A 13,769-nucleotide genomic window follows, 5' to 3' on the forward strand; every position below is an offset into this window, starting at 1 on the left:
AGCCCTGCACAATGAAGCAATCGGTGTACTTCCCATGAAATAAGCAATTTAACATCTTAATAGGTAGCATGGCTGCTATCTTGGTACTATTTTCCACGATTTTTTTCCTAAAATTTCCCTCATGATCTCACTACACGAAGGCCAAAAAAGTCCTCTCATTCATCAGGAGATTGCAACATTCAAATGCCTTCTGGAGAAGGTGACATTAAAGGAAGTCAAACTGGGGAAAAAATAGTGACGAGTCTTTTCATTTGACATTATCCATCAACTTACAGTTTATGAAGCGTTTGTGCCATGGCTACACCACTGCCAAGGTCCTCAATAGTTTTGCACGGCGCATCAGTATTGAACGTCTGCAGCTAGAAAAGAAAAACAAAAACCATATTCTTCACGGCACAATGTAAGGAGGCATTCTGAATGGAATGTTTGTAGATCTTGTCATCATTCTAAACAAAGATATCATATAGGTTCAATTAGTCAACGTTTCAGACTTATGCTAATTTATCCACTCTGTTACCATATGTTTAATACTGTATATGCACACAATCCTGAACTAACAAAACACTTGAAGTGAAAGAAATTAACTGAAAGGATCTTCATTAATAGAAAAATATTCTCTCCAGGCAGATCTACAAGAGGTTAGTAAGAAAACTGTAAGATGGATGCAGTGTAATCACATCAGAAATGCCTATTTAGAAAAGTACAGTAGACTCTCAGTTAACTGGCACCCATGCGGATTGTAAATAGGCCTAACTAATACTATACCCCATACTATGCCATACCATAAACTGTTCCGGACAAACTACATATCGGACATGTGGTAGACAAAGTGTGGGCATACTCAGGTGTGGCGTGCCAAGTTTTACACTTAAATTTCTGAAAGAAATTTAATTTTAATTTTTATTTCTTAGATTTTTTTTGTTGGTTGCTTGAGAGTTCTGGTTAATTGAGTTCCGGTTAACAGAGAGTCTACTCTACCTTTATTTGCAAATGAATTCAGAAGAAATACTGTACTTCACTATTACACTACATCATCCAAGAAACCTTTCAAGTTGTGGGTGTCTGTCTCTGTGAAGGAACAGATATAAGCATAGCATTTGGCCTTGGGGAGAAGCCTACAGTTTCATTAGGCCACTTACTATCCTAGTATAAACATGTAGCTGACAATAGTTCAGAGATTTAGTGCTCCTTTTCCTAAACGGCAGAAGAGGTTTCTACCACAGGCCGGCGAGGTAAATGCTCCAACGCTCATAGGAATTCTATGAACGCTGGAGCATTTAACTCGCTGGCCCATGGTAGATACCTCTACTGCCCAGCATTACTAAGCCAGTGAGTTAAAGATGTCTGTTGATGGTGTGATACCTGCAGTTTTAATTTCTTCTTTCCAGCTTCCTAAACAAGAGAGGGGATGAAGATACTAATAGGAGTATGTGAAATGGGCTAGCTGGCAAGCAAAGAAGAAAGATTACATTTTCCTTGGAATATAATACTGTGGGGTCCATAGGTTCAAAAAGTTGAACAAAAAATTGACCCACTCTTTTGCTAAGGTGCGCTAACCGATTAGCGTGTGCTAAACGCTAACACGTCCATAGACTAACATGCATGCGTTAGCGCGCCTTAGTAAAAGAGGGCCTTAGTCTGGATTTAAACGCCAATAGCCTTGTGTAATAAAAACCATGCTATTAATGTCAGGTTTTTAATTGTGTGAAAGACAAAATTTTTCATTTTGTTTAATTTCTCATATCATTTATGGGTTTTGTTTGTTTAAGGGGTTTTCCCCTCATTTTGGAAGCAAAATCATCACTAATATGCCCTGTTTGATGATACAGAAACTAACCTGAAAATTTTCTCTTCTGTTTTGGGTTAAAAATGACACTATATGGGACATGTCAATGATATATTAAAAACAGAAGTATAAAAAAAGAGATTTAAGTCACTAGTCAGAAAGACTTGATTTAAACTATGCATTTGACATTATGAATGAATTAATGGAATTCATTTACCAAAAAATTTAAACACTGCATGAATATACAGTCTCATGCTACATAGTTAAAAATGAATCCATATTTTACAATGAATAACTTTTAGACTATAAATATATCTTAAATAGAAAACTATCTCTAAATAAATTTTTCCTCAAAAAAGCATTTTATTTAAAAAATTTTTATTTTTTTTTTTAATTTAAAAAAAATAAAAAATAAAATAATTGATTTTTACCCACCCTGATCCATACTACTTTGGTCCGGGGGAACCTACCCCTAATGTCCTCTTCATCAGCTTCTAAGAAAACAGAAGTCTGGCTTATGTTAATGAGAATTCTATATACAGTATAGCTCATTAGCATACATTTTCATGCTAACTGCACCAAGATTAGCACACCAGTAACTTAGTTTTGTGCTCTATAATATTTGTAATATCAGAAGTAATATTGGAAATTACCCTACTGTATTACAATGAGGTGTAAGACTGAATCAACTGGAAGTGCTTGTTTTTCATGACCCAAAGCCAGCCTGCACTCTTTACAGGGTGTGTTTCTGATCAACTAAGAACACCACTCCAGCAGAAAAGAACACTTCATTCTAGACTTGGGATGTCTATGATGAAGGCTAGTCAAAACTTGTACAAAGTATTAAGGTATTTTGTTTCCACAGAATACCTAGCTATTCTATGCAAGAATTTGTAGATCATATATCCTCAGCAAAAAGGTTAATTATGAAATCCTCAATAAATACAAATTTAATTCACTTATTCTCTGAACTTAACACACCCAACTGGTCTATTGCAACAATGTGGGAGGAGACTGAACATTTCCAGTAGCACAGTTTTAAATTGTTTAATCACACCCAACCAAGCTATTGGTACTGGTTTTCAGATTTTCCATCTCAACAAGTCAGAATGTCTATATATTTCCCAACAGAAAAAACAAAGATGACGCTCTACAGAGCTGTTATAGAGAATATAATTTTAAAATAGAAGTTGCCCCTTCTGTGTCATCTGTGTGAATATCACATGCAGTAATATATTCATTCAATATCAATTACCCATTTTACTGCTAGATCATTTTAAGCACAACGGGGGAACTCACTATATTTGAGTAGACTAGATAGCCATAACTACTTACCATAACAGGTGTTATCCAGGGACAGCAGGCAGATATTCTCAGGAATGAGTGACATCACCAACGGAGCCCCGGTACAGACCACTTTAAGAGTGCATCGCCACTTTAAGTCTTTAGAAAGTTCGCGATAGCCCGAACCTTGCATGTGCGAGTGCCTTCCCACCTGACGTAGGGTGTGCGGTCCCTCAAGTTAAGATAAGCCAGCTAAGAAGCCAACCCGGGGAGGTGGGTGGGATGTGAGAATATCTGCCTGCTGTCCCTGGATAACACCTTTTACGGTAAGTAACTCTGCATTATCCCAGGACAAGAAGGCAGCATATTCTCATGAATGGGTGACCTCCAAGCTAACAGAAATGGGATGGTGGGAGTGTTGGCCTAAGAAAATAAATTTTGTTAAAAAGATTGGCCGAAGTGCCCATCCCATCTGAAGAAAGATTCCAGACAATAGTGTGAAGTGAATGTATAAACTGAAGACCAGGTAGCAGCTTCACAGATTTCTTCAATGGGCATAGATCTAAGGAAAGCCACAGAAGCTGCCATAGCTCTAACTTTGTGGGCTGATACGACTCTCCAGTGCCAGTCCAGTCTGAGCATAGCAGAATGAAATGCAGGCAGCCAGCCAGTTAGAAATCGTTCTCTTGGATATAGGATGCCCCAACTTGTTTGGATCAAAAGAGATGAAAAGTTGGGGAGATGTTTGTTGTGGCTTTGTCCGGTCAATGTAGTAGGCCAAAGCCCGCTTACAGTTCAAAGTATGCAAAGCAGTTTCTCCAGCATGAGAATGAGGTTTAGGAAAAAACACTGGTAGAACAATTGACTGATTGAAATGAAATTTTGGAAGAAACTTTGGATGTATACGCAGAACCACCTTGTCATGATGAAAAAGGTGGATCTGGCTACTAATGCTTGTAACTCACTGACCCTCCTGGCAGAGGTGAGAGCAACAAGGAAGACCACTTTCCAGGTAAAAAACTTGAGATGAGCTGTGACCATTGGTTCAAATGGTGGCTTCAACAAACTGGAAAGAACCATATTAAGGTCCCAGACGACAGGTAGAGGCTTGAGAGGTGGTTTAACTTTGCAAAGCCCCTTCATGAATCATATATATTCCCAAATTACCACAGGACACCTCAGCATGGCTCTTGGTACACCATCACTGCTTACTGCAGCTTTGTAAAAGGGTCCCCCAATCTCTTAAAACCTGAATGGAAGTCATAAAAATTGTGAAGTATGTTTTCAATGCAATTAGGAGCTACTTACGTGGATGAAATTGCCATTCTAATCCATCTAGAGATCGAGGCCTTAAGACGCAGACCTTCCTTTCTTTGTCTGATTGGTCAGAACAAAAAGGTGATTTGAGTCCCAAAACTCATTGGTAACTTTGAGGTAATGATGAAGCGCTCTCAATGTCTAGCAAATGCAATATTTTGTCCTTTTTCTTCTGTAGGCTACAGGAAAAAGGATTATTGAGGCAAGTACCTAATCCTTCCTTCCTGTGCAAACAGCATACGATTCCTTACAGATGGAATGTACCAGAGTAGTCCCTTGAGTCTAGGGCGGGACAGATGATCCTGTGACTAGCAATGAGGACCTGAAATCCATATCCATTTAGGCTGTCAAGTGCACTCTGTAAAATTTCGTAAAGGTATGGAGAGTGGACCAAGTGGCCACATACAAATTTCATCAGCCCTGGACTCAGCCCAAGACAGTCACACCTCTGGTGGAGTGAGCTTTCAAGGCCACTAGTGGACGATAACCATAGCCAATATACACAGCAGAGATAGCCATGCATATCCATTGTGATATAGAAGCCTTAAAGGCTGGTCCAGTACCCATTGGTCTGTAGAAATCTACGCCCAAGTCTCCCAGAACTCCAAAAGTCTTCCTCCTAAGCAGGGAAGTTCACAGGCTAACCTAGAGTCATTGGGGCTTCTTAGAATTGGCTGCTGGGAGAGAGCTGGATGTTGCAGCACTTCTGGAGCAACTAAGCCTTTGCCTAGATCCCTGAAAGGACCTTTGGGACACGGACCCCACAGACCCCTAACTGTGTCTCCTGCAGCTACAAAAGGAACCTCAGCTAGAACTCCCCGAGCATCGTGGTTACTGTCCAGCAAGGACTCGGGATAACAATCTATCACACTGGTCATCAGGCCCCTTTCCAAAGAGCATCAGACCCTTAAAAGGAAGTCTGCTCAAAGCAGCTTTCGACACGGAATCTCCTGCCCACTGTCTGATCTATAGCATATTGTGGATTGAGATATACAGTAGTAAGCTGAGACTTTACCCACAACTCTTGAGCATGTCGTAAATGGCATCAGCCACATAATCCACCCCAGCCAGTACCATCGGGGGGGGGGGAGGCAAATGGTCTCTGCTGCCACCAGAATCTGGCGTAGCATTTTAGGGCAGGCTCGCACCACAAAGGACACCAAAGCTGCCGCTTTGAGGCCCAAGGCCAACACCTCAAAATGTCTTTTGAGGACCAGGTCCACTCTATGATCCTGTGTATCCTTCAGGATCACTCCCCCTTCACTAGGTAGAGAAGTTCTCTTTGTAACCTGTGCCCCAGAGAATACACCTTAGGAGATGTGAACAGTTGTTGAAACTCAGCAGCCATGGGATATAATTTCATCATCACCCTGACCCCAGTTAGAGGGCTCTCTGACGTTCCCCAGTGCTCCATTTTTATCCTGGTAATCTCAGGGTACAAAGAGAAGCACATGGACAGTGACTTGGTACTGCATAACAGCAAAAGCTAGGCAGGAGACACCTGAAAGGACTCAAGGTCCAACTTCCATAGAGACACTGCAATGACCTCAGTCAAATCCGTTGGCTTGAAAAATCTATGCATGGTCTAGGGCTGCCACCGAATCCTGGTTGTCTGCCCCAAACTGAGACCCAGACTCCTCCATTGCGGATTTCTTTTTTTGGAGAACAGTGAAATGGAATCTAACACTAAATCATCCCAAATTTTGAATGCATCTATTTTGAGCATCTATTTCTGCATGTAACAAGGGTTTATTAAAGTTACCTGCTAATTGTTCATGATATCCCAACAGAATACTTTTTTAATACCTTTAGTGTATGACTTACTATATTCGCAACCACAAGGTTAATTTGAGAAAAGAAAAAGAAGACTTGAATTATACTTAAGTACGCCGACTAGGAAAAAACGGAGCTGTAATTTTTCAATGTTCCCTCTAAGTTAGGGAAACAGTGCAAGTCATGATGTGTTCTGAGCAGCAGTTGGTTTAGGCTGATACATTGGGGGGCGGGAGTGCTTAGACAAGCAATTTTTTAAAGTTTTGCCAAATTATATTTAAAAAATTGAGGTGTTAAATTATGAAAACATAAAACTGTACATAAAAAATATGTACACTCATATACCCACCACCCCTTTTACAAAACCGTGAAAGCGGTTTTTCGTGCAGGTTGGTGTGCTGAATGCTCTGCGCTGCTCCCAACACTCATAGGAACTCTATGAGTGTTGGGAGCAGCGCAGAGAATTCAGCGCACAGGCCTGCATGAAAAACCGCTTTCACAGTTTTATAAAAAAAAGGTGGGGGATACATATTAAAACAATATTATAAAGTAATTTAAACAGGAATAACAGTGATGTGAAATTTTTTTTTAATCCCCTCCCCTTCATTCTGATTTCCCCTATTATTGCAATATGTCACACTGCACTGAATGGTTTTTGATCTTTTTCTAATACCACTACATTTTTTGTAAAGGGAACCCAAGTAAACGCATAATGCATTTCTTTAAGGAACAAAATTATCCAAACACCTATATCATCCCCATGAAAAAAAGTTACTTACTCATTCAACTTAACCGGGTGCACCACTTTTTAGCAGCAATAATTGAACATGCTTCCTATACTTTCCTCCCTCCTTTTACAAAACCACACACGAGGCTTTTAGTGCCAGCTCTGCACTGCTCCAACGGCCATAGAGTTCCTATCAGAGCAGCACAGAGCATTCAAGCGCGCCAGTCAGCTCTAAAAACTTCTTGCATGGTTTTGTAAAAGTGGGGGGTGGGATAATTTGGTATCAGTCTTTCACAATGCTGTTGAGGAATCATAGCTCTCTTCTTTGCAAAGCTGTTTTAACTCAGAGTTATGGCAGGATCTTTAAAACAAAAACAACAAACCTAGTTCATGAAAAAAAAACAAAACCCTAATATATCACTTGGGTTCAACTTGGTTTTTGAGGTTTTTCTTTTTTTTTTTACCTGGATGTAGTCCAACTAAAATAGAAAAAATAACCACTGCCAATGTCAGATACTCAATAAATGTTTTCCGTCTTAAATTTGAATTCTACTTTATTTATTCCAACTTTTATTAATTATTTACACTCGTGAAAGAAAACCCGACTTTTTACCCTGAGGAAGTCTCTATTATGGGGCGAAAAGGGTCCGCCGTCAGTTATAGACTTTTTGATCTTTGGATTGAAAAACATGATCCTTTTGGAGTTTTTCATCAAGTAATGACTTCAACAAGGAGCACAACACACGAGATAAGCGACTACCATTGCTCTTTTCCTGAATGAAAACATATAGTGGAGGGGCATAATCAAAAGAAATGTCTAAGTCCGTTCTGGCCTAATTCACAAGTCGTCCAAAGTCGGACACAGGAAAAGGTCCATTTTCAAATAAAATACGTTCAGCATATTTTTTTGGGGGGGAAAATTGTCCCAACTGTACATCCAGCCATCTGATTGTCCAGACCGCTAAGTCATCCATCTTTATACCCCATTTTCGTCCAAAAATTCGTCCAAGTCAAAAATGCCTAAAAAAGACTTTTTGGACATGGGAGGGGCCAGAAAAGTAAGGGACTGGACACCCAGATTTGGCAAGAGTAGATGGGCACCTTACAGGGCCCTGCTGTGAACGTCATATAAAGGGTGCCACATAAACATCTCACAACAGCTCCCTTACAGGTCATGGTGAGTCCCCCAAAACATCCCCAGAATCTACTAGATCCACCTATCACCCCAATAGCCCTTATGGCTGCAGGAGTCACTTATATGGCAGTACAAAAGGGTTTGGGGTTTTTTTGGGGGGTGCACATGTTTCTCCATGAATGCAGTGATTACAGTGGCTTATGGGCCTGGGTCCTCCTCTCCATGGTTCACTAATCCACCCCCAAGACCACTTAAGCCACCTCTATGCAGCTCTACTAGGCTTTCCTATGCCAGGCTGCCAGGTGTTGATGTTCTGGAGGCAGATATGTAAAGTTATTAAGTTTTTTATGGGGGTGAAGGGGGGGGTTAGTCATCACTGGGGCTGTGTGTGGGAGTCTGTACTTTGTGTCTGCAGTGGTTATCTGGTCATTTTGGAAACCTTTTGTGGACTTAGACCTGGTTTTAGATGGCCTAAGTCACAACGTCCAAGTTTTGTCGGTTATACATGCAGTACGACTAAGTCTAGGATGGCCCACGTCCCATCCAAATCCCGCTCTCACCACTCCTCCTAAAATGCCCCTTTTAGCTCTGGTCATTCAGCAGCACTGTGAAGGTCTTCTAAGTCATTTTTAAATACATCTAAAACCCTGTTCGATTATCGGCACTTGGACATTTTTTGTTACTGATCGTCCAAGTGCCAATTTAGGCCGGTTTTTAGACATTTTTCTGTTTCGATTATGAGCCCCATAGTCATAAAATGTGAAGGTTTTTGATTGATGGAAGATATCCTCCACCACAATAAACCAAAGGAGAAATTCATGATCCACAGTGTAGTGTTCTGAGATCTTTTCCTTCACTTAGACACTAGTATAGCATTGTTAATCATTTTTTGAGTATCCAACTAAAATAGAACCTTTTAGACAATCAGGTGTATCAAGCAAGCATTATTCATGATTCAAGAACCTTTTTATAAAGCCGCAGTAAATGCACCAAAGCCTGTAGGAACTGAATGGGCTATGATGCATCTACCATGGCAGCATTACTACCACGGATTTGTAAAAGGGGTTCTTAGTTTTGTGGGACCACACATTTGTACTGCATGACCAAGGAAAAAACAAACAAACACTTATATATAGGCTTCTGCAGCTGGCGTAAAAATTGTTGCTGTTGTCCGGATCTCACCACATCTAGGTAGGTAGAACTGATGTTTCAGTCATCACGCTGTGGCTTTCTTCAGGGTATGCTGAGAGGTCCAAGGTTTGTCTTTATGTATAGTGGTCATAGAGAATAGGCTGACTTCCATTGTGCACTTTGACGCTTTGTTTTTGGGTTGCATTGATACACCCATGTTTCATCACCAGTGTTCCTTAAGGTTGATGTGCTTAGTCCCTTCCCCACTCCTTCTTTGGTTTACCTAATTTGTTGGTGGGAGTATTTCCTTCCTTTTGGATTATTTCATCACCAGTGAAGACATGGCCCAAAACATTGTCTTGCCTCTCCAAAAAGGTCTTGGCAAACTTCAACTCTCCTTTGCTTTTGTTCATCGGTGAGCTCATTTGGTACCATTTTTGTACCCAATCTCTATCACAGCTTAGTAAAAGGGGGTGGGGGAGGTTGAAGCTTAATAGTAAAGCACTTATTTTTAGACTATTTTATGCCACCAAGTTCAACCTATATTCAATTTTGAATTTTTAAATAAGATTTATTATTACTACTACTACTGCTACCATGTGCTTCTACTACTGCATTTAAATAACTGATCATGATTGCACTGAAGGTTATTACATACCATCAGTCTTTCTACATTTATTTTACTCACTAATTCTTATTCCGATGGATGTTTTTTTAGTTTACTGATCGTATGTAAATTTGTTTTATATTTGCATTTACTTTTCTTTCCTCACTTTTGAGCATTAATTCTGATATAATCTTGTCTTCATATTTTATATTTAAGGTCCTTTTCTATTTTTAATTACATTAGCTACCCTGAGAAATATAAGGTAGACAACATGAAATAATATTTGTACATCATCCATCTTGGCTCATTTTATACTGACCTGATGGAAAATGTAATTCCAGAAAGCAAGAAGTGAACACCCCACCCCTTTTACAAAGCTACGCAGCCAAGTGCCAAATGCTCTGATGCCCAGCAATTCCTATAGGTGTCAGAGTATTGACCACACTGGCTCGCCCTGTCGGCTTTAGTAAAATGACCCAAAATGTATTAAGGTGATATTTGTCTATATATTCGTTTATTCATTTATTCAATTTTCTATACCATTCTTCCAGTAGGCTCACAATCCAATATAACTGAAGCAATGGAGGGATTAACTGGGGGATGCACTAAAGTTAGCAATCGTCACTAAACCTGTTTTCACAGCTTTAGCAACGATCGCTGATAACCGGCCCAATGCACAATACGGCCCACCGCGTGTTTTTCCCCTCGATCGCCCATTTTCCAACTGGCTATGCAAATTAGCTAAAAACCCATGCAAAATAGCCAAGCGATATTAAAAACTGATTGCTGTAGACCTGTCGGTAACTGTGTTACCCATTATAGTAGATAGGGGGATTCAAAACATATAAATACTTCATACATACCCTATAAAGTACAAACTGATAAAGAAGAAAAACAGGTAGTGTTTTTCATTCCACACTTTCAAACCGAGTCAAATCATTTCAACAGTTATATAAAAAGCACTCTCTCATTGCACTAAAGTGATTTTTAAGAGTAATTACTGCATTTTTCCCCATTATAAGACGCACCTAGATTTAGAGGAGAACAAGAAAAAAAATATTCTGAACTAAATGGTATATTTAATAAAATATAGCAGAATAATATTTCAACAATGTAAAGTCAACAGCAGTATTAAGAACCATCATCACTATCATTAACAAATGAGGAGAGAGTAAGGTTCAAGGAGGAAAAATGGTTGTCTCCTTCCTCACTTGCTCTGAACCACTTCCCCCTTCTGGTGATCTAGTGGTAGGCTGGACAGGAGGGATCCATCCCAGCCATTTTTACAGCAGCTGAAAAATGGCCAACTTTTCATTTTCTGAACTATTGGCTACATGCTGGTGTTAGCGCACTGCCATTACTAAAAATTAGGGTGAGCTTTTACCAGTGGCATAGCAAGAAGGGGGGGGGGGTCCACCCCGGGCACCGTCTTGCTGAGGGCACCAGCACCCTACCTTCTCTCACCCTCCTTCCTACTCCTCCCTCTGCCACACGTGCGCCTTCCAATTCCTCCCCCACTGTACCTCTATCTTTTCACTGGCACGAGCAGCAACTCCAACCTGCTGCTCACACCAGTGTCAGCTTCCCTCTGATGTCACTTCCAGGTCCCGTACCTAGGAAGTGACATCAGAGGGAGAGCTGATGCAGGCAGAGAGATGGTGATGCTGCTTGCGCCTGGGAAGTTAAAAAAGATACGGGGTAGAGAAGGGGTGCGCACAACAAGGTAGGGGTGCCACTGCCTCAGGCACCTCTCACTCTTGCTATGCCACTGGCCCTTACTGTTACCTATTTTGTGAGCAATAAAGGCTCACACAGTAACCCTGTATTAATCAGCATACAGTATCGCAGATGCTTTGATTAGAACTGAGCCACCCGGACATGCCCCCTCCTAGAACAATTAAAATATATTGCTTAGCACATAGCTTGCGCATTCACAGATGGAACTTACTATGGGATGCTTAGAATTATTAAGGAATTGAAAATAAAATCAAGATTATTATAATGCCTCTGTATCGCTCCATGGTGTGATCATACCTTGAATATTGTGTTCAATTCTAGTTGCCATATCTCAAAAAGGATATAGCGGAATTAGAAAAGATTCAAAGGACAATCAAAATGATAAAGAGGATGGAACTCCTCTCATATGAGGAAAGGCTAAAGAGGTTAGGCCTCTTCAAGATGGCTGAGGTGGGATTGCAAAATCCTGTAGTGTATAAAGGGTAAAAGTGAATCAATTTCTTTTACTCTTTCAAAAAGTACAAAGACTAGGGAACACTTGATGAAGGTATGAAGATACAAGGAAATACTTTTAAAAATAGGAAGAAATACTTTTCACTCAAAAGATGAGTTAAGCTCTGGAACTCGTTGGCAGAGAATGTAGCAGCAGCAGTTTGCATATCTGGTCTTAAAAAAAAAGTTTGGACAAGTTTCTGGAGAAAAAAATCCATAGCCTGCTATGGAGACAGACTTGGAGGAAGCCACTGATTGCCCTGGGATTGGTAGCATGGAATGTTGCTACTCTTTGGCTTTCTGCTAGGAATGGATTTGCCACTGTTTGAAACAGGCTACTGGCCCGACCTAATATGGCTATTCTTAAGCTGCGATAAGCACGCATTAGTGCTTATTGCAACTTAGTACAAGGAACCCAAAAATTATTATCAGACTATTAGCACTTCAGGCCCTAAATTCAGAGCTTTTTGATACATCTGGTCCAGGACACAGATTATAAAGTGCAAAGAAAATACATTCACCCAATTATTTTAACTACTTGTCAGTGACAAGATATTCCAGTATAAGAAACACAAAACTTAATAATGACATACTGTACATACAGTCTGTGCCTACAGAATTATTGCAGACACTCAAGTCAACTGCCAGTTTGTTTACATCCCCCCCCACCCCAATAAAAGGGATCTGCTATTGAAGCATTTCACATCTAGGACGGTGAGCCCTGCCAGCATGTGCCCATGTCTCTTAACAGACCAGGATGCAGTTTCACGAGGGTTCCAAGACCTTCCTCTTCGCATCTGTAATCCAACAGCACTGCTTCTTTGGCAGCAAAATCAACGTCAACCCATCCCCCCCCCAAAAAAACAAAACAAAACCAACAAAACATCCCTACAACATATGAAACGCAAGTTTCTTCAGAACAATTTCTCCAGCAAGAAATTAGGAGAGCAGGTGGAAGACCCCGTAACACAGCTTCGAGGAATGTTAAAAACAAATAACAACAAAAAAAGGACGCACATCTCTGACAACTACTGATCACCCCTCCCCCCCCCCTAAAAAAGCTACAACTGCGAACACGACGCTCACCAGACCCAAGTTTCCCCATGCGTGACGTGTACACGGGCCGAGCTCACCTGCCTCTTTAGACACAGCTGCCACCTCCCCCCCTACCCCAGGACCCTTCCTCACCCATAGGATCAAGCTCTCACACAGCTCCGTCTCCTTGGCCTCCATGTTCGCTGCGGATTCACCTGTCACCTTCGCTCTCGCCGCCGCTCTCCCGGCGCCCCGCGCGACCTCACCTCTCACCTGCCTCAGGAAAGTTTCGCCGCAGCCCGGGAACCCCCAAGCGCGCCTACGCTAAAACCGAAGCGTAACTACACCTCCGGCAATCCCCGCTACGCTCTTCGCGCAGGTCGCCCGAATGCGGTTTGCGTAAATTTTTTTTTTTACACCTCCCCTTTAATGAATGATTGACAAGATTGCCGTCAACTCAGAGGCCTCGGCGGGCGCTCTCCCACGACGAGCGGGCGGGAAGGAGGCAAGGTCGCAGTTTAGACCCGCCCACCCTAGGCTGGTGCGTGGGAGTGAGTGCTAGCTCTGGATTGGCTAAATTGGAGGCGCGGGACAGGGAGTCTAGTTAGCGCGTGCCGGGCGTCATGTTCGTTGGTGGGGGTGGTTGGTGCCGTCGGAGTGTCTAGCTGTCGCGGTTGTGGTCGGGCTGGGTTAAGCTGTCGGGGCGCAGACCCCCCTCTTATTCATATCATTTGTTCCGTAGGGA

At 41.5% G+C, this 13,769-nt stretch overlaps 1 protein-coding gene across 1 annotated transcript in view; it reads right to left on the reverse strand.

Annotated features, from left to right (window-relative positions):
• HOOK1 (hook microtubule tethering protein 1) overlaps positions 1–13,518 on the reverse strand; it is a 102,486-nt gene extending 88,968 nt beyond the window's left edge. The window contains exons 1-2 of the mRNA XM_033916094.1: positions 13,178–13,518; positions 274–359 (exon numbers count right to left, since the gene is read on the reverse strand). Coding sequence (XP_033771985.1) covers positions 274–359; positions 13,178–13,222 — 131 coding nt within the window. The 5' untranslated portion in view covers positions 13,223–13,518. The remainder of the gene's footprint in view (positions 1–273; positions 360–13,177) is intronic.
• Positions 13,519–13,769: the final 251 nt, after the last annotated feature.

The sequence above is a fragment of the Geotrypetes seraphini genome, chromosome 12, assembly GCF_902459505.1.
Source record: "Geotrypetes seraphini chromosome 12, aGeoSer1.1, whole genome shotgun sequence".
Taxonomy (NCBI): domain Eukaryota; kingdom Metazoa; phylum Chordata; class Amphibia; order Gymnophiona; family Dermophiidae; genus Geotrypetes; species Geotrypetes seraphini.